The following is a 26,256-nucleotide window of genomic DNA, read 5'->3' as shown; positions in this document are numbered from 1 at the left end:
TACTTGACAGCTCCTTAATGTAATTCTAGACTAGGAGGAAATTAAAATTTAAGAATGCAAAGCCATTCTAGTGGTTTGAAGTGGCAAACAAATATAGTGAAGGACCCTGTCACCATATGCCACCCCATTTTCAGGTGGCTTAATAATTGCAAGGCAAGGTAGAGAGATCACATAATGCTTAATATAAATATTAAAATTTCAAGTTAGGCTTCAAATGAATATTAAGATAGGAACTGTCTTAGCAAGAAAGGAGACCATGGCTTTAAATCTTATCAGCTATCTTGCAGGCAGCTATTAATTGGATGCTGGCTTCATTTGTTGTTGTTGATGGTGAGGAAGGAAGGAAGTCTTGTTTTCCCACCTCTCTGATTGAGGTCAGAACCTAATTATATGTGATCTGGACCACATAACTATTCTACAGACATCTTGTCACATTTAAATGTACTAACCATGAGTGTCGGTCCATTCGCATGAAGCATTCGCATGCTAGTGGTGTACCTGTCTGAGCTGCCAATCACCAGTGCAACAACGCCCCATGCAATTCAGCTAACCTACCTGGGGCATTTAAACCTGATGGACTGCTGACCATGCCACAGAGTTTCAATTTAGGCTTATCATTACTGTTTTAAATTATGTGGTTGTCTTTATTGCCAATTAATATCACTAATCTGCAAGAGGAGAGACTCCAATTTCAATATACAAATTGGACATTAATGGATTCCATTTAGATTAGGCAGACTACTTTCACTGGAGGCTATTTTGAATTCCCTTTGGTATTTTATTAACATACAGTTTTGATTTCACTTGCTTTTCTGATCCCTCCAGGTATCTAACTAACCCACATTTCTTGTGGATTTCCTTCAGCTTATATACATCAGTCTTAATTCCCATTTGATGCAGGGTCAGCTGTGACAGCGCCTGAAAAAGATTTAAGGACGGAAAGTGGTTTCTAAAAAACACCACCACCAAAGTCCGCCTTGCATGCACAAATTGTTAGGGAAACAATACTATCTACATAGGAGCAGTTGAAACATGGGAGTAACTTTTCTGGGAGGGATCAGTAATCCATTCTTCCCCATTACCAAAACACAGTTAATGGGACAGAAATTATGGTTCAACGGGATCTTAGATACTAAGTTACAAATCAATGCAACCACAGTATGATAAAGGCCATGGTAGATATTAGTATTATTGCATATTGCACAGAAGTCTGACTTTTTCACAGCTCAGTTACTTTCTGTGTATAAAACTTTTCTATTTCCATAACAGCCTTGACAAATGACTGCCTTGCAGATGAAAGAGAGACAACGCTAACTTTATATCCTGTTTTCATAGTGAATTTTAGATAATCCTTTTTGCTTCATGTTCAGCCCTTGTTGTCTGCATACCCCTCAGACGTGCAGTTGAGCAATACTTCAGTCTTTGGCTGACACTTCAGCATGAGCACATGTCAACCACATGCCGGGGCTGAAGGAAGAAGATGGGGAAAGGGAGCCTTGATGTATGAAGACATTTCAGTATATTAGCATTGTTTCAGGCCCTGTGGGCCCTGTCAAGTACTACAGAAAAGTAGGCTTCTGGCACAGTATGTGAGTGTCGGTAGATAGTTTTATACACACTCTGTATTCTAAAACTATACTGACCACAATGGACGAAATTAATCACCAGGATACATTAGTAGTGAGGCAATATCTCTAGTAGTCCACTAGAGATACTGTGTCAGCAACCAAGCAGTTCTCCACATAGTCCTTTGAGGTTGTTCAGAAATTTCAGACAAATGTGTTTTGCCAGCTGCTGGTATTTATTTCTTCACTGAATGGATTCAGACAGGCAGCCAACTAGGTAATTTGTTATTTAAAGATTTATAAAACTGCCTCTCTTTCCAAAGGTATCTCCCAGTTTACACAGTAAACATAAAACATTATACAAACCTATGACAACCTAAGAATAATTCCAACCAGTTTTAAAGACAGAATGTGATAAGCGTTCCTCTGGTTTCTTTTCCAGACAGACACAAGTGTCTAATCTCTCTCCAGATACTGAATGCTAAAGACCAAAATTGGAGTTGTGACTTCAAGAGGATGCTGAACACTTGCCAAGGCCCCACGTACTCGGAAAGGGTACACACTCTCTGCCGGAGCATTCGACTGGGTCCATGAGGGCCGGATGTGGGTGGGGTGGGGTCTGCTGCACTCACGGACCCAGTGCGATGCTCACAACAATCCTAATTCCACCTCTAAACCTCTGCAATCCATTCTTACTCCTCTTTCTCTTCTTGAGACTCCATAACCCAAAACTGGAACTATTTTATGTGTCTGAGGATTCCTGACTCCATCCACAGCTGAACATTCTTAGTAACTAAATATAATCGTACAACATCTTTGGTTTATTTATGTTCCATGCTAAAAGCAAGGAATTTTTTTTATTTCTTTACAATACTTATAGTTTCTACTTATAATATTTCTGCCTAATATAGAAAAATGTAAAACACAAAATGCAACATTGAAGTATTTATGAATATGGATCTCTATCACAAGCACAATATATTTACCACCATGCCTATGGAAGAATAAACTTAGGCCCTTTCTACACCTAAGGATTATCCCAGGAAAATGGAGGGATTGTCCCTGCCTGCTCCCAGGATCCCCTGTGTGTCAGTTGGATTCACAGGGACAATCCCGGGGGGGAAAGGCAGGTGTAGACATGCCCATAGTATATATGAGTTGGCCTGAGAAAGGTATTGAGAAATCTTTTGTACTTCACAATAATGATATATAAACCTGTTACATAGAATCATTGTAACAATGCAATTCTTTACATGTCGACTCAAAAGTAAACTCCACTGATTTCAGTGAGACTGGATCTAAATGTAGTCATAACTACATGGAGAGCTTTATTTGAAATAATGTTGATGGTAAAGGATTAATAACAAACAAATTGAAAATGATTAGTAAAACTGAAAACCAGTATTTTTTTTTACTTGATTCCCCAAAAGCATTTATCCTAGTTTGAATACTGAATATCTGGATCCATTTGGAAGAAATCATTTGAAGTTTTAAAAATCTGCCACTGAAGAAGCTTATCCAGTCAAAACATGTTTTGCAAACAACAATATCAATTTTAACAGATTGCCCTTGTATTTTGAGATTGAAATTTGTAACAGGTTTAGATAAGTTTTACCTGACTTGGCTGCAACACATTTTGTATAAACTGTGAGGTTTTTGTTCCCAAATTTACCTGTGTTTATACCATTTGTTGTGAAGTTTTAACTATGTCTTAGAAATCATTTTAACAATATAGTACCAATCTCTTCTGGAAGCTTAGTAGTCCTTCTCCAATTCCTTTTTTCTCTTTTGGTTTTAATGGGTCAAGAAATTTCTCTTCTGTTTGACCATTGTTAGACTGCAAGCCTGTGAGTACAGATTCTCTTGTTTTCACTGATGGTGTACAAATCACTCTAGGGGCCTTTTTGGCTGAAGAGTGAGGTAGACATGCTTTAAATAAACAAACAAGAGCAGCTATGTACATTAAGGGTGCAACCTTGGATGGCTAAAGTCTCTCAAGGTTCTCTCCCATAGCAGTGTTCTAGTGGGGTAGAGTTGACCTGCTGGTAAGTAAAAGCTACCTCCATACATTTGGGTGAGAGAGAGAAGTAGCTTTTCCAAACCTCCCTCTGTAACAAGTTTAATATAGCTGCTCCTGTAGCTTGCCACCAACATCAGGTTATCAGCGATATAATGCGTCTTTACTATAGAGATTCCATTTTTGAAAACTTTGGCTATTTGTTGGTAGACCTGAATCCATGTAATCCATTTAAAAAGCCATCCTATGCTAGCAGCCAAAACAGTAGCTTTTAATTAACTCAATGCATGTTAATTATGTCTGGGGTAAGTGGCATTTCCCTGATGGCTTCCTTCTGTTTAAGATTAGGTGGATTTTAAATTGTTCTTTCAGTCACTGAATTACTATCTCCCAGATAGCTATCTGGGAACCGCTTGGGTATGTTAGGTGATGGGTCCTAATATGCAAAACTAGCTAGCTCTATTCAACTCTCCTGCCTGTCTTTACATAGACAAAACTACATGGAAGTACCACCATCTCCATCAAGAAATTCGGACAGTCCTATCGGAATTAATTTTGCTTTGCAAGAAAGTTATTTGATATTGTTCCATGCTGTCCCTGAATAGGAACCTTGTAATTGGATGTCCTGAATAGGAACTTTGTAATTGGATGGCAACTCCAGCTATAGGGAAAGCTGACTCTCCAATTGTTTTGGTTGCTATAGTCACCTGATAATCAGGAAATGCTGGATGCTTAGGGAAGCTGCCTATACAGTTTTCAATTGAGTTGAGCTGAGCTACAAAGCATTGGATCACAAAGGATATAACTTTTTGCTTTGGCCCAGCAAACTCGGCTTTTCTAATTGCCTTCATCGCCAAAGAGAAATGCAGGTTGCTTACCTGTAACTGTAGTTCTTCGAGTGGTCATCTATGCATTCACACATATGGGCTTTGCGCCTGCGCAGAGACCAGACCGGAACCTTCTCTAGCTGAGTGGAACGTTTTTGGCGGGAACCCCTCCCCCACGCTATCGCGCACGTCCATGGGGTTCCCGCCCTTACCTCAGTTTACAGGAGTCCGACATTGTGCCCCCATAAACATGAGTGTAAATAAAATAAAGTACATTCCACAATATAACAGTGTCATTTATAAGTCTCACACCACCAAGTGGGGATGGCGGGTGGGTTGTGTGAATGCATAGATGACCACTCGAAGAACTACAGTTACAGGTAAGCAACCTGCATTTCTTCTTCGTGGTCTCTATGCATCACACATATGGGCGAGTAGCAAGCTGACATACCTTTGGAGGTGGGTTGGTGTATCATCTGAAGATCTCAGAAAGTACTGTCCTCCCAAATGAGCAGTCCTGCCTCGCACGGGTGTCCAGACTGTAGTGCTTGACAAACGTGGACGGAGTGGACCACGTTGCAGCTCTACAGACTTCTGCCAAGGGAACACCTCTGGTGAAGGCAACCGATGTTGAGACGGCTCTGGTAGAATGAGCTGTCACAGGTTTCACTAACTCTAATTTAGAAATAGAGTAGGCTAATTCAATTGTCTCTACTATCCAGCGTGACAGTCCCTGGCAAGACACAGGGAGTCCCTTAGAAGGCTCACCATAACAAATGAATAGTTGTTTAGTTTTCCTAAAACTCTCTGTCCTGGCTTTGTAAAAAGCAAGAGCCCTTCTTACATCGAGAGTATGCAAAGAAGACTCAAGAGGTGTTGTTGGGTTAGGAAAGAAAGCAGGAAGAGTAACATGCTGGGACAGATTATTATTATTATTATTATTATTATTATTATTATTATTATTATTTATATAGCACCATCAATGTACATGGTGCTGTACAGAGTAAAACAGTAAATAGCAAGACTCTGCCGCATAGGCTTACAATCTAATAAAATCATAGTAAAACAATTAGGAGGGGAAGAGAATGCAAACAGGCACAGGGTAGGGTAAAACTAACAGTATAAAGTTAGTATAAAACATCAAGTTTTAAAAGCTTGCACTACCTTAGGTAAGAAGGTTGGGTCTGTGCGTAGCACAACCTTATCCTTATGAAAGATAGTGTATGGAACATCTATCCTGAGAGCTTTAAGCTCACTTGCACGTCTTGCTGATGTAATGGCTACTAAAAAGACAGTCTTTAAAGTTAGAAGCCTAAAATCTGTCGAAGCCATAGGCTCAAAGGGTTTGCGTGTCAATGCCTGTAGCACAACTGACAGGCTCCATGGTGGAACAATACATTTTACAGCTGGTATTGTATTTTTGAGTCCCTTTAGGAATTTTTTGGTTGTTGGATGAGCAAAAGGTGTAAAACCATCCACTCCTCGATGAAAAGACGTAATAGCTGCCAAATGGACTCTAATAGAAGTAAGTTTGAGTCCCTGCTGGAAGAGTGTCAACAAATAATTGAGGATCAAACTTATACGGCAAGATTCTGGTGTCTGATTATTCTTCGCAGCGAACTTTTGGAATTTTTGCCATTTTGTCGCATAAGATTTCCTCGTGGAAAGCTTTAGGGCTGCTAAAATAATGTGGTCTACAGTTAGGTCCTTGGTGGAAGAGGAGGCATGGCTGTTATCTTCCATGCGGTCAACTTGAGGGTCGACAAATCTGCGTGTCGAACCCTGCCCTGGTGTCGAGACAGTAGCTTCGGCATCGACGGGAGCCTGATGTAATCCCCGTTCGATAGTCGAAGGGCGTGCGAGAACCACGTTTGTCGAGGCCACCATGGTGTGATCAAGATGCAGTTCGAGTTGTCCATCTGGATCTTGGCTAACACCTTCGTCAATAGTGGAAAGGGTGGGAAGATGTACAGTAGATTCCCTCTCCAAGTCCTGGTGAAAGCGTCTCCTAACGAGTGCTTTCCTCTTCCTGCCCTGCTGCAAAACCTTGTACAGACTGCGTTGTCTTCGGTAGCGAAGACATCGACAGCAGGGAGGCCCCAGTACCGAAAAAGATCGTCTCGGACCTCGGCATAGAGCTCCCACTCGTGGTCGACATGGAAGGACCTGCTGAGGGAGTCCGCAATGATGTTGTCCTTGCCGGCTACATGGATCGCAGTCAGGTAAGTCTTTTTCTTTATGCACCAGTTCCAGATCCTGAGTGCAGAACGGTTCAAGGAGTGCGATCTTGTTCCACCCTGCCTGTTGATGTAAGCCACTACGGTGGTATTGTCTGTCGCGATCAAGACATTCTGGCCCTCGATCATTTGTGCAAATGTCTTTACTGCATTTTCTACTGCCAAGAGTTCGAGATGATTGATATGATGTTCTCTCTGTGATCGAGGCCAGCGACCTTGAGCGGTAAGGGAGTTGCAATGAGCTCCCCATCCTTCTAGGGATGCATCCGTTGTGATCGTTACCGAGGGCGCCTGTTGTTGGAATGGAACGCCCTCCAGAAGCGTCGATACAAGAACCACCATTTCAGAGATGCCTCACTTGCTTCGGTATCGAAAGGTAAGCTCGTCGAGCATCGTGCCGGAGATCGAAAGTTCTCAAAAACCAGGCCTGCAATATCCTCATTCTGAGTCTTGCAAATCTGACGACTGCCGTAGTAGCCGCCATCAGACCTAATAGTCTCTGAATTGTCCATGCCGCAACTTTTCGGCGGCTCTCGGTATCGATGGCTAACTGCTGTAAGGTGTTCGCCCTGGTCGACGGTAAGTATGCTCGTCCGTCTCGAGATGAGAGGGTTACCCCTATGAAGTCCAGTCTCTGCTGTGGAGTCAAGATGGATTTCTCCTCGTTGACCCACAGACCCAATGAGTCCAACAGGTTGAGGGTGGTTAGAATATCTGACTGGAGCGTCTCGCTGTTGTCCGCTACCAGAAGCCAGTCGTCGAGGTATGGATAAATGAATATTCCTTTCTGTCTTAGGTGGGCGCACACCACCGCCATGACTTTCGTGAAGACCCTCGGTGCAGTGGCCAACCCAAAACAGAAGAACGGTGAATTGGTACTGGGCTGTACCGATGGAAAACCGAAGGTAAGCTTGATGCGACTTCCTGATGGAGATATGGAAGTACGCATCCTTCAGATCCACCACTGCGAACCAAACCCCTTTGTGTAGGAGCTGCAAAATCGAAGTAACCGTTGTCATACGGAACTTCCTCGGGGTGATGAATTTGTTCAATTGTCTTAAGTCCATGATCGGTCGAAGACCTCCATCTTTCTTCGGGACCGTGAAGTATCGGGAGAAAAATCCCTGGTTGAGTTCCTCTGCGGGTACGGGAGAGATGGCTCCCTTCGCTAGTAAGGTCTGTACCTCGAGCAGCAGAGGAGGGGATGGCGCCGTTACTTTCACCCCCGAAAAAGGAGGAAGGACATCGAGCTCGATGGCATAGCCCGAGTTGATGATAGTGAGCACCCAGGAGTCTGTTGTTATTGACTCCCATTGATGGTAATGGGGTGCTAGGCGGTTCGCAAAGGGAGGTGGATCTGGTACCGAAGAGTCAAACCCGCTGCTTCTTTGAGAAGTCGGGCTGACGTTTTTCTTGCTGGAATCGGCTCTGGTAAGGCCGCTTCCTTTGAAGTTGTTGCTGCTGCCTCGGCTGCTGATATTGAGGCCGTTGCTGATATTGATGTTGTACACGTGGCCTTGTCCATCTTCTGGGTTTGTACTGTACAGGAGGAGCAGAAAACCCCATTTTTTTAGCCGTCGTACGAGCCTTATAGATGGAATCTAAGGTCTCGTCGGTATTTGAATTAAACAAGCCTTCGCCATCGAAGGGCATGTTTTCAATTCTAGCCTTTGTCTCGGTCGGAAGGTTGGCTGATCGTAGCCAGGCATGCCTCCTCAAAGATATGGCCCCCATCATATTCTTTGAGTGGCAATCGACCTGGTGTCTTGCCGTCGATAATTGTTGCCTTGCAATTGCCGAAGCCTCCGATTGGAAGACCCTCGCTAAATCTCTTTTATCCTCTGGGAGGTAGTCACATAGTGACCCCACTTTCTCCCAGAGGAAGAGCTGGTATCTTGCCATTGTTGCTTCATAAGTTGAGGCTTTGATACCGAGGGACGCTGCAGAGTAGATCTTTCTTCCTGCTAAATCTAGCTTCCTGCCCTCTTTATATACGGGAGCGGAATGGGCTCTCTGTGATTGACCCTGAGCTGACTCCACCACGATCGAATTTGGTTTTGGGTGCTTGATTAAGAATCCCGCATCCCGCACCTGAATACGATAAAGGGTCTCCAATCTCTTTGAAGTCGATTGTGTCATAGCCGGTGTCTCCCATGATAGTTGCGCTGTTTGCTTGAGTGCTGGAGGGAATGGGATCGCAATTGTAGAATTGGTTTTTGTTTGAAAAACATCATAGATGGGGTCGATCACCGGCTCGTCTGCTTGTTCAAGATCTAAGCCTAGTGCCCTGGCCATTCTTAACATGTGGTCCGAAAACCTCACCATATCATCCGATGGTGATGAGGGATCTTCTCCATGCACAGCATCATTTGGCGATGGTACGGATGCTGCTACTGACTGTACCGAGTCAGAGTCAGATGGGTAGTTACCCTCCGGCGATGAAACAGTAACCAGTTGCATTTGCTGTTGTGCTGGTTGAACTAGCTCCTGCTCTGTCGGTACCATGACAGTTGCAGAGGCTGGTGTTGAAGAGCGGCTTTGGCGTCGAGACGGAGATTGGTATGCTGATGGAGGCCGTAGCGGCAATTGGCAGACCCTGGTAGTAGGTGGAGGTTGGGCAAAACATTCCTCCTGTGGATATTGATAACCCTGGTCGGAATGGTAATATCTTTGGGGTCGGTAACGATTCCAATCGTAGAAGCTCTGCCTGCCTTGGGGCTCAGAATACTGGGAGACCCTGTCCCAATCACGCCTCGGTGTTCGTCTAGGCGACACCTGCAAGGGGATTATATCCTGGGACGCTTGCAGTCTTACAGGCTCCTGTGCCGAGGCTGCTGATGCCGAGTCTCGTAACTCACCGTCTGATAAACTGGGAGGGTGTATCGGTACCGTGTTCCTCGGTATCGACTGGGGTCTCGGCATCGAGACATGCCTCGATACCGAAACGGCGGCAGGAGGAGTTGTTTGCCTTCGAGGGGGCTCGGATGGTCGAGGAGAGCCACGAGAGGGTTTCTCCGTAGTCGTCTTCTTCTTTTTCTTTTTCTTCTCCATTTCAATGGAGGATTTTGGCGTTCTGGCCTTTTTAGAAATTTTCTTGGCTGCAGAACTTGCCAAAGACCGGCCAGGCGTCAGGGGTATCTGTGCCCTATCAATTGCTCTGGCTTGCGCACTCGGCTCTGTGCTTCGGTCAGAAACGGTCTTCGATGCTGTTTTATCCATCGGTGGTTCTGTAGCGCTGAGGGCTTTTTCCCACAGTATTGAGCGTAGGCGATCTGCCCTGTTCTTTCTGGTCTGCTTTGTAAAGGACATGCAATGGTGGCACGCCTCTACAATATGGCCTTCTCCTAAACAAAGGACACAAAGGGAGTGTCCGTCCGTTGGAGGTAGTTTGGCCCCGCACTTGACGCACTTGCGGAACGGAGCCTTTACTGCCATGCGACAGTTGCGACCGTAGTCGCTGAGAGAAAAACTATCTACAAAAGAAGATATAATAATTTTTAATTTTTATTTTTTTATATAGATACGAGAGAGAAAGGACGAAAAAGAAGAAAGCTGAGGAAAGAGGTAAGCTAGAAAATATTTTAAGAGTAATAATAGAAGAAAACGCTAGAGGTTAAGTTTTTCGGTCTAGGCACAATGGCGGACGACGAAGAACTGAGGTAAGGGCGGGAACCCCATGGACATGCGCGGTAGCATGGGGGAGGGGTTCCCGCCAAAAACGTTCCACTCAGCTAGAGAAGGTTCCGGTCTGGTCTCTGCGCAGGCGCAAAGCCCATATGTGTGATGCATAGAGACCACGAAGAAGATCTGGCTAGAACAAAGGCAGAATTTGTGCTCAAGAAATGGCAGAGGAATTGGACATCTCCTGATGAAAATTACAAGGCAATTTGTACCCCTCCAGATGTTTTGGCCTACAGCTCCCAGCAGCCCTAGCTAGCATAGCCAATGGTGAGGCATGATGGGACTTGAAGGTCAAAACATTTGGAGGGCTACAAATTGCCCATCCCTGATCTAAAGGTTGCCGCATTAACTAATAGCCACCCATACATCCTTCCAATTTTTTAAAAAATTATTTAACATCCAATTTCCCCATGTTGTTTTTCCCATGATACAACTTACACAAAACAAATAAGAACTGTTATTTGTTTCGAGATTTGTGGAAGCCTGCCATTAATCCTTCCCTAGGACAATCAAAAAATTTTAGATACTGTTGATTACTTACAATCGATCTGATGAGGTTCTCTTTTGCCAGTTTCAGGGAGGTTTTATAGCAGTTTGCCAGGTCTTCTTTATGGCTATCATTAATATGCCCTCGTGCTATAGGTCCCACAGTATGAATGACATCTGCAAAGAAAAAAAAGTAATACCAAATCTTGAAAAAGATCATGTAAAATGACAAATGGAAATCTTGTAAATCTATTCAGATATATCCGAAGACAACAGATATAGCAGAGAACTCTATAATTAGAATCAACAAACGTTATCACAGAAAGCAGCCATTTTGTACTGTCAGTCTGTGCTTCTGCAGCCTGCAATATTGACTCATCTTTGGTTTATATTTTAGACTCCCTTGTGGATACTGCGGCAATTTCTTCGTCGATCACAACTTCTTCTTTCAGGAAGCACATTTAAGTTGAGATATAGATATAGACAGATAGATAGATAGATAGATAGATAGATAGATAGATAGATAGATATGACATGACTTGGTAAGCTTTGACTATATCCTTTCCAGTTTCTGGAAAATTTCTTATGGAGAGAAATTGGCAATAGGGATGAAAAGGATTTTGCTCTGTTCGGAAATCATGTGAATGTGTCCTGTTTGCAACCTCAAACACAAACGTGAGCACGAGCATAGTTCTCGAGAATCATTTATTTATCTATTGCAATTTCCTGAGCTTGTGTATTTGGTTCAAAATGTGCATTTTCAGAAGCACACACTTCCAAAAATGTGCAGTTCCCCTCCCACCCCCACCCCCCAAAAAATACATTCTCATGCTTTTGCCTATGGTGGGAAAGTGCACATTTGAAGTGTGTTCTTGGAAAAGCATGCATTTTTCATATTCGAAAATGTGCAATTTTCCTGTTTGAGGAAACGAATGATGTCCATGTTTGGGAGTGAGAACAAGGTGAGACAACCACCAATGTGGAAAATGGAGAACTTTGATGAGCTCAAATGTCACTCATTCCCACATCTCTAATTGCCAATGGGAACTCAACTTTCAAACAATCAAATTTTATTTGCACCAAGCCATTTGCCATTGCAATTTAGAACAATTAACTGAACATAAAGCATAAAACAGACAACAAATGTCCTGAGTTCAAGAAAAAACGAAGTCCTTAACATATAAAACTCATCAGCAACACATTGCAGAGAGCCTGTTTATTCCCTGAGAAGAATCCTGGGCAATGGGAGAGCTAACTCTTACAGGTTGCAAACCTTGGCATGTTCCTTAGCTATCAGCCACCCACTTCCAGATCATGATAGCTTCAGGCTCAGCAGGAAAAGAGGAAGCCTATAATTGTCTGTTCCTGATCCTGAGGCTCTCTTCAGCAGGCAGGAAATGCTTTCCTATTTGCCTTTCTTTCTCTGCTAGGTCGGAAGGGATAGTCTCTATAAGAATGACAAGAACTTCTGAAGTCACAAGCCCTGGGAATCTCTGCTTCTCCTGTGCTTTGGAGCCCAGTTCATATATTATTGCAGTGGAATGGTTCGCTGCCAAAATGCTTCACCACCACCTTGGCACTATATTACTTTGGTCATGTTCAGAATGTTAGACCATGTGGGCTTGCCTCGAACACATTTTTACTTCCTCATCTACCATCTGCACTTGGGTTGGTGAGAAACAGCAACATGATTAGGATGGTTTCACACAAGCCAACTTTTCATGCATTATCAAAGCAATGTAGAGCCAGTCCAAGAGAGTAGAAGAGGGGCATTATGTGTGGCTGCCATGGTATCACAAGAATGTATCGATTGGGCTTGACTGACACTTAAAAGGCACTGATAGTTCCCAACCCACATGGAAATCACTTTTTTCTTCAGTGTCATTAACTACACCTCATAGAATCAAAGAATAGTAGAGTTGGAAGGGTCCTCTAAGGCCATCGAGTCCAATCCCCCGCTCAGTGCAGGAATCCACCCTAAAGCATACCCGACAGATGGTTATACAGCTGCCTCATGAATGCCTCTAGTGTGGGAGACTCCACTACGTCTGTAGGTAACTGGTTCTATTGTCATACTACTCCTTCCAGTTCTTCCCTTATTTCCCAAATAGAAATGCAATAACAATTCAAATTACTGCCAGTGGGCAGCCTCCACAAAGGAATTTGTTTTGTCAGTAAACTCAGTGTGCCTGGTACTAACCACAGATGGATTTACATAGCTACATTTTCTGTCAGTTATAAACATCACACTTGGAAGCACACAAAAGGGAAACCGTCAACCTAACCCATTTAATCATAGTTATTTTGCCTAGTTATAGGAACAAATCTAGATCATTTGGTTTGATTGTTACATCTATACTACTCAACAGGAAAGCCTTTTAAATGTGCTTCAAAGAAAGTGAAATCTGAACACTTAACATTTGTCAAATGACAAAGGAGGACAACTAGTGATCAAAACAGGTACATTGGTTTTACCCTTCAGCTAACCTAAGCATTATAAGTCATGTGGATTTTATGCAGCACAATAATAAAACTGAGAACAGTTGCCGGTAGAGCAAACAAATACAGAAATGTACTGGGAGAAATATGCATTTCTATATTTCGTTCTGGAAACCCTTTCATTACAGCTGTTTATCGTATTTGGCTGTAACAGTTTGCTCAGTGAACTGTGCAAAACAAAATCTCTATACAGGACACCGGGTCACTGGTTTTAAAAATGGAAATTCGTTTATGGTGAAAGCCCACCCAGTGTCTAAAATAGAGAGGCCTCCCTTTTATTTATTCTGCCAAACCCTTGGATGCCACAGTAGGATGTTATCATCATCAGTAAATACTTAGCACCACAAAGTGCAGCAGGAGCAGCAAACAAGCTTGACATTTTATTGGCAAACAAGACCAGCAGTATTAATACATCACTCATAATTAACAATGTCCAAACAGTGCATTAATATGCACATGTTATAGGATGGTATTGAAGCTGCTAATAAGGCTACTAATTGCTAAACATTTGCACTGATGTAAGAGACTGCAATAACGGGAAATGTGATGATTCGTGACGCTGTTTTGGTCCTATGCGTTAGTACAATTTCTTTATTGTTTTGTATATAGAAATCAGGCCATCAGCCCTGTATGTTGCTGCAAATTTGGCTTTGCATTTCCCTAACAGGGCGGCGTGTGTGTCATCAATATGGACCGCATATATTGGAGAACAATTTCTTTAGTATGGGGGGTGGCGTTCTCCACTTTGGGGACTGCTGGCCCCAAATGGAATTTTGAGAGCATAACCCTCCCAAATTGTTGCTATTAAGGAGACTTGTCGATTCACAAAATGGCTGCCACGGTGGGCATAGCCTTTCACAAAATGCTGCTTTCCCAAAAGGCAAAAGCACGCCAAATACCAAATCACATATTTGTCCCCACAAAGAACAATTAAATACCGATTTCAGAAAAGATAAAACTGTTTATGATTAGAGAAACACCCAGAGAGGCAAAATCCCTCCAAACTTCAAAGTGTTGGTATTAATATTTAAAGCCCTTAAAGGCTTGGGGCCAGGTTATCTGAAGGAACGCCTCCTCCCATATGTACCTGCCCAGACCCTAAGGTCATCCTCAGGGGTCCTTCTCCGCGAGCCCCTGCCAAAGGAAGTGAGGCAGGTGGCTACCAGGAGGAGGGCCTTCTCTGCTGTGGCACCCCGGCTGTGGAATGAGCTCCCTAAGGAGGTTTGCTTGGCACCTACATTATATGTTTTTAGATGCCAGGTGAAGACCTTTTTATTCTCCCAGCATTTTAACAATCTATAAATAAATTTTAACTTGGTGTTTTAAATTTGTAATTTTGTATTGCTGCTGTTTTATCTGGTTGAGCGTTTATATTGTATTTTATATTATGGTTTTATACTGTTGTTTTATACTTTGAATCGTTTTAATTTTTGTGAACCGCCCAGAGAGCTCCAGCTATTGGGAGGTATAGAAATGTAATAAATAAATAAATAAATAAACCCCATCAAAATCCAGGCAAAACACATACATATCATGCACGAGCCTCCATCAGGAGAAACACACATACAAAGGCAAAACATCCCCTTGTTCTGATGGACCCTTGGTCTGATCCAGTATAATTCTTCTTATATGTTCTTATCCCCCTCACTCCCTCTCCCTCTAGTCTCCCAGGATGCTACCTACTATCTCCAGCCTCACAACAAAGTACTAGGCTATAGCCACCTGCCATTTCTATTTTCTAAAAATGTGTCTGGGGCTCACATGTTTAAACCCAAACACTACAAGTGCAAGGAACCAATCACAATACACTGGACTAAATTATTTTGTATACAATGTATATTTGCTACTAATTCAACCAACAACATCAGAATGGATGTTACTTAAAAATTTCACTACATATTTCACAGAGGGGTTATGCCAAACACTCTCCAGTCGTGTCCAAACCACTACAGGTATTTAGATCATTTTAAAAAGGATCACAAGCGTCATCAGCACAGGGGGTATTGAGTGAACTCCCAAGTGCGAGTGGTGTAGATAGTCCTGTCAGGTAGCCTGAGGGTGGCACAGGTGAAGACAGGACATAAAATAAAGGGGTGTGCACGGACCCCCCGATCCGCTTCTCTTCCAGATCCGCAATTTGCGGATCGGGCCACTTCGCTCCGCCCCGCTCCGCCTATAGTCCGCTCCGCTCCACTGCGGAGCTCCAGATCCGGATCGGAGCTCCGCTTTTCCCCCCATAGGCTTGCATTGAAATCCAAAAAAGTATACAACTTTTTTTCTGTTAAAGTTAGAAACCTCAAGTTTGGCACCATGACACCTCATGCACGTATACACAAGCATGCCAAGACTCAAGCCAATCCAAGCATTCCCTGATTTTGGGGGAATTTTTGAAAATCAGACACCCCAGTATCTCAGGGATTTAAAGCTGCAGACAGCTCAATGGGGCCATTTCAAAGGAAATCCCAACATGCCATGAATTGGGGAGTAGAGTTAAACCTATATGAATCTTCTTCCACACTTGAAAAATTGATTTGGAACTTCCAAAAGTTTAAGAAAGGACTTATCCCCTGAGTCAAAGCAAGACACACACAAACCATCCCTGCGAGGCGGGCAGGGGAGGAGGAAGGGAAGGCAGGCAGGCAGCAGACATTTCTGGGGGCACAAGGAAGTGAGCCAAGGATAGTTTCAAAGCCAGTAATGCAAACCATCCCTGTGAGGTGGGAGCAGCACAGAGAGATGCCTTTTCTTTTGCATCCCATAACTAGGCGGCTAGGAGGATAAGAGTAAAGCTTTGTGATCCTTGCTTCAGAGTTGATTGACTGCACTGTGATCACAGCCATTACTAAACAACAAAATAATAATGTTAATAGCAGTACTAATTAATATTAATAGCAACAATAACAACAACAACAACAACAACAACAACAAGGAGTTGATCCACAATGAAAGCCTGCCTAACTTCACTGAAGAGGAAAAGCCAGGAGAGCTTGGGCTATGGGGTGTAAATATAAAATGGAATAAATAAATAAACAAAGGAGGGTTAGCAGTGTTGCTGAATAAACAACAGGAAGATTTTTTTTAAAAAAGGCTATATCTGTCTTTTACCAGTAAAAGGGAAGTGGGCGTGCCCAGGGGGAGGGGGAACTGTGCTGATTTGACTGGCCCTGCCTAGGGACCAGTCTTTCAGAAGCGACCTGCCACTTCAACTCATGATAGGCATTAGCTTGCTTCTCCACTGGTTAACCTTTGGAGGGCTCTGATGACCCTCCAGGGCAGGACACAGTGTCTGTGCACTGGGCACGTCCACATGCCCTAGGGGACCTCATAAGGTTGTGTTTGTGCATTTGGTGGGGCTACTGTTTTAAAAAAACACTGGGAAAAGTCCGTTCAGACTAAGAAAGAGAAGTTTCCCAGTATCCCAAGTTACCTATTTTGCCTATCCCCTCCTCCAACTTTGGGATCATGTGATCATGACCAGGAGTTGACTCTGCCTCTCAGCACTTCAAAAAGGTACCTCTCCCACTTTTTTTACATGATTTTTCCAAAAATTATAGCAAGCGAACCGCACCACGCAGAGAGCTGAGAGTAGGCTCAAAATGACCCCCAGCCACGACTCTCTAAGCACAAGAAATTTCAGAAAGATAGCTTAAAAAACAACACAGTTATCCCCTATTCTTTTCCGCAATGCAATCCTATGGGCGAAATTTTCCAAAATGGCAATCGGATCGCGCCGCGAAAAGAGAAGCGCTCCGCCTATGGGTGCTTCTCTTCGCCGTGCTTCTAAGGGTCCATGGTGCGCTTCTACTCCGCCTCTGGGCAAGGCAGAGCAGGCCAATTCGCTTCTGATTCTCCGATTCTAATCGGAGCGGAGCACATGCCTACATAAAATCATAGAATAGATAGAAGGCAGATCAAGGAAGAAACTAGGACCTTGGATAGCGCCAAGCAGGTCCTGCTGGCTGGAATTCTCTCCCATTGGGATAATAGGATGATCATAGAATCATAGAATAGCAGAGTTGGAAGGGGCCTACAAGGCCATCGAGTCCAAAACCCTGCTCAATGCAGAAATCCACCCTAAAGCATCCCTGACAGATGGTCATCCAGCTGCCTCTAGTGAGGGAGAGCCCACAACCTCCCTAGGTAACTAGTTCCATTGTTGTACTGCTCTAACAGTCAGGAAGTTTTTCCTGACGTCCAGCCGAAATCTGGCTCCCTGTAACTTGAGCCCATTATTCTGTGTCCTGCACATCAAAGTAAAAAGAAAGAAGAAGGGCACAAGCATATGGGGAAGCAGGAATGAGACCCTTATATTGACCTATATATGACCCTTATATTGAGCTATAGTATGGGTGGAGAATTACTGGACTGTAATCAGCCCTAGCCAGCATAGCCAACAGTGTGTGGGGGGGTAATGGGAATTGCAGTCCAATCACATCTAGAGGCCACATTCCCCGCCCTTGATTAAAGGATGGGGTTGGAAGTAAAGCTCTTCAGAAACAGCAATATAGGGCTATAGGGCAATCAATACTAGAACCCGGGGTCATCCAATGGAGCTGATGGGTGGGAGATCCAGGACAAATAAAAGGAAGTACTTCTTCACACAGCACGTAAATTATGGAACTCGCTACTACAAGGTATAGTGATGGCCACCAGTCTGTTTGGCTTTACCCTTTTAAAGCCATCCAGATGGCTTTAAAAGGATAAATGATTGGATAACTTCCTGGAGGCTAAGGCTATCAATGGCTACTAGCCCTGATGGTTTTGTGCTATCTCCGGTATTCAAGGCAATAAGCCTGTGTGCACCAGTTGCTGGGGAACATAGGCGGGAGGGTGCTGTTGCGCCTTGTCCTGCTTGTTCATCCCTGGCTGGTGGCTGGTTGGCCACTGTGTGAACAGAGTGCTGGACTAGATGGACCCTTGGTCTGACCCAGCATCAGGGCACTTCTTATGTTCTTATGGCTGTGGCTTACACAGAAAACTTTTCAAAGCCAAACTTAAAAACCTAAACGTTCAAACAATTTCCACTGAACAGAGACGTACTAGAGACTTGCAAAATGTCTACGAGCCGTTATGCAATTAGCAACGGAAGAGAAAATATTCTAAAGCTCATGTGAAATAAGCAGTCTGTTGTTAAAGGTTAACAACAAATAAAGCACTGAAGGGAGAGAGGGAGGGGGGAGAAAGAGAAAGGAAAGCACTTGCACTAGGTCTGTTGTCGTTGAATGCATTCAAATAATGCTCTTGGCAAACGAATTAAAAATAGGCAAAAATTAGGAGATGCGACCAAATGAGGTAAAATTGCCAATGCTTGTGAAGAAAGAATATACAGGGAACTAGAATTGTGAACAGGACATAATAAAATCCTTCCAAAAAGTATTTTAAGAACACATTCTTAAAAAAAACCACAGGGGAATTAATATATATATCAAAGCTATAAGGTATGTTTTTAATCAATTTTTAATGTGTATTTTATATCATGTTTTTATACTGTTTGTTTTATACTTCGAATGGTTTTAGTTTTTGTGAACTGCCCAGGGAGCTTCGGCTATTGGGCGGTATAAAAATGCAAATAATAATAATAATAATAATAATAATAATAATAATATTGTCCATGGTGTATGAACATGTTTGACAGGTGAAAATGCCTGTCTAGGCAGTTAACAAAATGCCTTGTGAACCGCCCAGAGAGCTTTGGCTATTGGGCGGTATAAAAAATAAAAAATAAATAAATAAAAATAAATTAATAATGCCCATTGCTGTTGGTGCTGCAACACAGCCTTTTCCTTTAAAAGCACTCTGCTCTAAAGTGCCTATCCAAATAGACTTTTGGAAGACACGAGACACTAATATGAACTAAGTATTATCATAAATGTGTTGTTCCCAGATTTAGTCATACTTAGACTAGACCCATTAAAATCAATGGAACAAGTTAGTTTCAACTACCTTCAGTCCCATTGATTTCAATGGCTTTACCCCAAGAATGACTAAATCTGGAACTAACCTAATATTACACCTTTTTTATTCCATCCTTCTGCCAAAGGGCACAAGACAGTGTTCTTGAGCCACGCCTTTTATCCTTACAACAAACCTGTGAGATAGGGAGGGAGACCATTTATGAATCACCCTCAAAGTGGGCAGAATTGGCATGATATGTGCATACCCTAATTTATATGTGTAGATGCAAATTTAGAAATAATCATTATAACTTAAATAGAAATACAGTCCTTCTGAACATAGTGAGAAGATTGTGAAATGAGTTCTGTGTGCCTCTCTGTTCTGCCTGCCATCCAGGTGCTAACTGTTGACAGGCAAGAGTTTTTATGGTTTGAAATATTTAAACTGAATTGGACTGGATAGCCCTTCAAATAGAGGATGCTTTCAAACAGAGGACTATCCTCTATAACAGAGCACATATGGCCACCCCAAAATCACCCAGTAAGTAATACAAACTCAAGTCTCTTTGATCTAAATCCAGTTACTACACCACAATGGGTATCTATGGCTGAAATACCTTGAGACGGCCTTTACACAAGACTATATGGAACGTCTAGCATTTTATACCCCAGACAAAAATTGAATACTAAACCAAGAGACAAAGGGCATGTCTAGACAGGGCGATATCCAGGGGATTGTCCCAGGAACATCCCTGTGCTTCCACATGACGCACAGGGGAGCCCTCCATTTCCCCAGGATATCGCCCTACCCTTCTATCCCAGTTTTTCCTGCAATCTCGGGACGATCCTAAAACCGTGGGACATGTGGCCAGCCAGCCCAGTTTGTCCCAGCTCCTCACAAGTAACTGTGAGGAGCCAGGAACTGGGCATGGAGCTCCCCCTTGCTCATTGGGGGTGGCGTGGGGGAAGCAGGAGGTTTTTTCAAAAAATACTTACCGTTTTTGCTGGTGAGTTCCTGCGCTCATTTCCAATATAAAAAATGGCGGGTGCGACATCCTCTTCTTCCCTGAAAGTCGTGAACATAATACTGCAAGATCCTCCCCCCTCCCAGATCACCAGGAGGTGTAGACGTACCCAAAGAAGACATGCTCTACTGCAGGGGTGTAGAACCTCAGGCCTGGCGGACAAATCTGTCCCTTCTGGAGTCCCAATCCAGCCCTTTGGAGTTCCCCAGATAGCTCCACCCTCTTCTCCCCTGACCAGCAATATTTGGTGTTTTCTGGCTTTTGCGTATTCCCCCGCCCCAATTCTAAAATGCCTCTGCTAAGGCTTAGTTACTGGCAGGAAGAGCTTTATGGGTATTTTGCCCCTGCACTATTTGACTTCAATCCCACCCATGACTAGAATGTGGCTCCCAAAAGTTGTTCAAAATGGAACGCAGACCTTGAGCTGAAAGTGGTTCAAGATCCCTGTGACTGACCACAACTGTTAAGCATATACAATTCACTATGGGTAGTTGTTGCCATGCTGACTCCAGAGAAATAGTTACACAGTGATCTCTTCTGTGTAACCTTCATTGGTAAAGTTGTATGTAAAATGGTGAGTCCAGTAGAACCATGCTACGTTTGCAACTGTGAAAGGGTTATTAAAACGCAAAAGGAACACTAAACAACGTACAGGGGAACACTGCATTTTTAAATCTAAAACCACATCCAGCAAAAGCAGCAACAGTGAAGTGATCTCAGTTTGAAGAGAGGTACATCATTAATGGAAAGCACAATCCCAGCATCATTAATGGCAAGCACAATCCCAGCACACACCAGTGGACTCATACGTTCGTTAAGCACCGCACAGTAACGGTTGTTTGTATTCATATCCCCTGCTGTCTGCGTGCTGCCATTTGTGATGACCTGTGCGGATCACAACGCCAGCAAGGAATGTAAACAAGTCTCAGAACATTCTCTATATGAGCCAGGAAGAGGGTGGGGAAATGGCCTCCACACAGCCAGCAAAATTACATGACTTAAAAGATAAGGTATGCTACACTTCAACACACACACTAATGGCAAAATCATTCTCTAAGCAAGGATTCTTATGTAGCCGTAATGGCACCATCCACGCACAAGACAGTGGTAGGTTTGCCAAAGTACCCATAGGTTTGCCAAAGTACAAAATTGTTTAAAGAAAAAACATGTATATGTGTGCACAAAACAGCCCAGTGTGGACTGAACATGCTAAAATGGATAGAGAACCCTGTCTGTTGGAATGGGGAAACAAAACCAGAGGGGCAGTAGGGTGGAATGGAGTATTTTGAAAAAGGGTTTGACCGGCTGCTACTCTAAGCAGGAGCAATCTACACTGCAATTTTTTGTTACAGCTCCCACTTGTTCACCTAGTAAAAAATTAAGTTTCCAGCATATCTTACAAAGTCTGAGTTCATAACAGATTTAAGCAAATCTGAGTAAAATGGATAATCTATTGTATATTAGGATTATCCAAATTTTGAGCATTAACTGAAGTAACCCATGGCTTCCCTTTGCATCGCCTTTTAAAACTACCTGTGTCAGACACAACCTATGAGCATATGGCCAGGTGTAGTGAAACTGTAGCCCATAAGACTGAATGCTGCAGTCCCATTGTACCAACACTCGTACACAACCTAAGTCACAGCACTCATCCAGTAGCTTCTGCTGTCTGCAGACTTGTAAAGAAAACTAGACAACAATATTTATGGCTATAACTTTACTATTAAAGAGCTGTAGTGTAGAAAATTCAGACTTCACAAATGCCCATTGTGGGAGAGGGAAGGTACCCACAAATAGGCTGAGAAGAAAATAAAACCTTACTGCTCATGAGACGTGGCCTTACCTTCTCTTTTAGCCATAGACCAATAGAACCAGGAAGTAAATGCATAGTAGAGTCTTCATCAAGATCACCTGACCCATTAAGCAGGCATCAATAATGCTACTCACCTGCTTGGTGGGGGCAAGCATTCCTTGTCCCTGACAAGAAAATCTCATGGCAACCTATAGCAGGTTTTCACTAGGACAGCCATTGGGGTGAGATCTCTCCCACTGTTTCTATCCTAATCTATGCCTCCACAAATTGAAAGCCTCCACAGCAATCCAGGTAGTTGAGTCAGGGTCAGCCAAGGGCCAACTATGGAACAAATCCATTAGCAAGTCAGCAGAGAGGCAAAAGAATTTATCAGTCTAGCAAGAAGATAGCTTAAAGCAGGAGAAGACCTTTGCCTCCCTACCAACAAAAGCACAGGATTACCCTTTAAAAAAGAGTAATTCCAAGAGCATGGCCAAGGTCAAAAGACAATATAATTTATAATTCCATAAAGCAGGGCCAAGGTCAAAAGACAGGTAAGAAGTCCAAAGGTCAGCAGCACAGCAGATCTGTCAAGGAGCAAGGGTTCAAAGCATTGGAATTAATTGTTCCAACAGCTAGCAAGCTCCAACTGCAAGTGTTTATAGCCAGAGCCTCAACCAAGGGTCAGCTGCAGGTCATCAGGAATCTTACCCATGAGGAAGACCTTTATGACTAAGGAGGCTTTTACCTTTGAGAAGCTGAGTTGCTATGGGTCTCAAGGCATGTACTTCAGCTTCATGAGGCAGCCTGTGTACCTCCACCTTTTGGAGCTGGCATGCTGGAGGCTTTGTCTCCTCCTCTAACACCACAGGTGAGAAGCAGTACTGAGGGTCTTATCTGGGAGTACCTCAGTGTCCACTGCTGCCTAATGTATCTTCCCCATTGATGCCAGAGATGCCTAATTCCAAGAGTGGGGCCTAGGACATGGCCAAAGCCAAAACACAGGTAAGCACTGTAAAGACCAGCATCTACAAGGAGTCCAATTGTCAACAGCACAGAGGATCCATCAAGGAGCAAGAGTTCAACGCATTGGAACTAATTAGTGTCCAGCTAAAGTCAAGGGTCGCACTGGGCTCTACCAGGTAAGGCTCTTTGGAAAGCCTTCCTGGTCTATATCAGAATCAGGCATGACACTAGAGGGCTTGAGGGAGAGGAACGTTCTTAGAGAACATTTTAGAGAAGAGCAGAAACAGTGGGGAAATTGCTTTATGTTTGCCTTTCTCCAAAGCTTTCTGCAAGACCTGGCCTCCCTCAAGCCTTCGGTGCTTGCTAGAGGACTTGAGGGACAGGAAAAGACTTTTCTGACTTCCAGACAGAAAGCTTCTATCACTACCGTTCAAAATATATTGGGTAGCTGTTCTGTCTTTGTCTTCTTAACAGATTTATTTATTTATTTTAAATAAGAAAGGCAGAAGCAGCAGTCAGAAAACATGGGAGCATACATGGCTTTCACACCAGTCATTTCATCCTCACAACACCCTGTGATGTAGATTAACTCCAAGGTTTCACAGGGAACCTCAAAGCTGAACAGGTATTAGAAAGTGGGTCTCCTGGACCTATTCCAAAAGTCTAACCACTATACCACACTGGCTATGCTATTGTGTTTCCCCAGCCACCCACCAAAATAAAATGTAGCAGCCATGACAGGATCTGTATATTTAGTGTTTAATGTGAACCCAGAAGTTCCCTCTGCAAAGAATGAAATAAGCTTCTCTATAACTTTCTTATTTCTAATTTCTATGCCCTCAAAATTCCATTGGTCCTGGATGTTCATGGGTCCTGGACATAATTTTTAAATATGTTTTTCTTCTAAGTTATAATTTAATATATTTCTGTATGAGTATGGAATCCCTTATGTAGTCAGAGACCACTGTTTTGTTTTTGTATTATCCTGGTCCTCTTCCAAATTGATAGGCACTTATACACTAGAGTTTGCCATTGCAGGGAACAAGCAGGTCCCTGCAATAAAATGTTGCAGCGTGTAGTGCTTCTATTCAGGGTTCTATTTCATTCCTCCTCATCTCATTTTTCCCCCATTTTTCTCTCTCCACCAGTCCATCAACATTCTATGCTCATTGCTCCTGCTCAGCTCTAACTTGGGCCAGATGTACACCTTGGGTCAAATCATTGGCATAAAAAGCAGGAAATAACACTATGAAAGTAGTAGATGGAATGTGGGTTGTGTCCCAAGTGTGATCAGTGCACTTAAATATCACTATAAAGTAGTGGTGTAGATCTAGACTTGGTTATGTTCCCCCCTCCCCTATTTTCCTCCCCAGTAGCTTGGTGCCATCCCAGCTACGTATGAGACTTGTGATGGGAGAGTGAAAAGCTAAAGAGGAAATGACCCTATATTCATCAGTCTGAGAAAGAGAAGCAGTTCCTTAATAGCAGGCAGTTCTGTAAGATGTGGCATAAAGGGAAAGTCTGTGCTCCTTTTGCCAAGAAAGTGGTTTTACTTTAACTATTGTCTTTCTACACTTCTCCACGCAGGGCCCTTGGAAAAGAGGGGATAATAAGTGGATATTAAATGTTCACATATGATTGCATCCAAAAGAAATCTAAATTTGAACAGTATGACCTCATTTGTTGCTTTATGTGAAAGGGAATGGCATTAAATGCAGGCAAATGAATTGTCTTCAAGGCCCAAAAGTGAGTCCTCATATCATTTTTCTTTTTTAAAAATATTATTACATTTATACCCCACCATTTTTCCTCCTTAAGGATTATGTAAAATACATAATCTCCATCATCTCCATTTTCTCCTCACAACAACAACAACCCTGTGAGGTAGGTTGGGCAGAGTTTGTGACTGGCCCAAAGTCACCCAATGAGCTTCCACGGCTGAGTGAGGACTAAAATCTGGATTTGCCAACTCCTAGTCCAATACTCTAGCCACTATACCACACTGGATACCACAAAACTATTTGTATCTCTCTCTCTTTTTCATTTTGTCCGTGCATAAATGACTCAGGCACTTTTTTTAGGTATGACATATATTTAAAACATTCATGCCACTGCTCAGATAACAGTGGAAATTAATGTAATTTGCAGATTTAATCAACTTTTCAGAAGCAGTCCCCCGAGGGCCTGTGAAAAATGAAACTGTATATAGAGTTCTGCCTCATCAATTATATCATAAGAGGTTTGCGGGGTTTTTTTAAAAAAAATCAAATTAGAATTGTTGCATTTGCTTTTTCATTATATAAATCAGTCAATAAATCTTAGGGGCTATTTTGATAAATGTTTACAGAGGGAAAGGAGGAAAAATGACTTTTGTTTACAGAACTGTAAATTGAAAAGAGTATGTCTGACAGAAAATGTATGTGGGGGCATGGATGCAATTTACAATTATTCTATTCAGTACTTTGCCAATGTTCAGTAAAAGTGTTAGCATTAATGAATTTTCAAACAAACAGAAAAGTACAAATAACTTTCTCTCATTTATTGCTTTTTAAAAGTGTCTGCACTGCATTAAAATGGTTAACGAACTGACACACCAAGCCGAGAATCAATTACATGTTCCTTTCATTCACCCCCATTCGTGCATTCACAGCCATAATCGGTCCATCTACCAAGCTGCATAATGAAGCTGTACCCTGTCAATCAAGGCATGAATGGTATGAATTTTAAGGCAGAAGCTATTGCATTATATTGAAGGGAACAAAAATATGACAGGACAAATGGCTAAGGGCTCCATTTGTGAATCATATTGGTCAATTTATACAGTAAGTCCCACCCATATTAGCTCTGAAAAGGGAAAGCTAGAAGTTCAATTGATGGGAAACTGAATTACTTCTTGATATTCTTACATATTAACGGTTACTATGCTGATTATGTGTTAGGAAATGCTTTGGTGCATGGAATGCTAATTTCCCTCATATTCTGCTTCCAAAGACACTCATTGTTGCACATAAAACATGCATTTTTAGTACACCACAGACATTTCTTAAATTAAGTTCACCTGCATATACTACTCTCCAAGTCCTGAACCTAATTTATGTTCTCTCTTCTCATTAGTAAAATTATTTTATTTATGGATATTATTATTACCCATAATTATTAATAATAGTAATATCCATTGCCAAAAGATTGATTCCAGTTAATACCGTAAACTGAAATGATCATGAGTTTCCAAATTTTAAGGAATAGTTTTTAAATGTTTTGAGCTGT

At 42.6% G+C, this 26,256-nt stretch overlaps 1 protein-coding gene across 4 annotated transcripts in view; it reads right to left on the bottom strand.

The window, feature by feature from the left end:
- Window positions 1-26,256, bottom strand: part of MACROD2 (mono-ADP ribosylhydrolase 2) — a 1,544,544-nt gene that overhangs the window by 748,186 nt on the left and 770,102 nt on the right. For all 4 annotated transcript variants that reach the window (XM_063125349.1, XM_063125348.1, XM_063125350.1 and 1 more), the window contains one exon: window positions 10,869-10,990. In XM_063125349.1, the coding sequence (XP_062981419.1) occupies window positions 10,869-10,990 (122 nt within the window). The remainder of the gene's footprint in view (window positions 1-10,868; window positions 10,991-26,256) is intronic.

Source organism: Elgaria multicarinata, chromosome 4 (genome assembly GCF_023053635.1).
Source record: "Elgaria multicarinata webbii isolate HBS135686 ecotype San Diego chromosome 4, rElgMul1.1.pri, whole genome shotgun sequence".
Lineage (NCBI taxonomy): Eukaryota > Metazoa > Chordata > Lepidosauria > Squamata > Anguidae > Elgaria > Elgaria multicarinata.
This window is presented reverse-complemented; position numbering and strand designations above follow the sequence as displayed.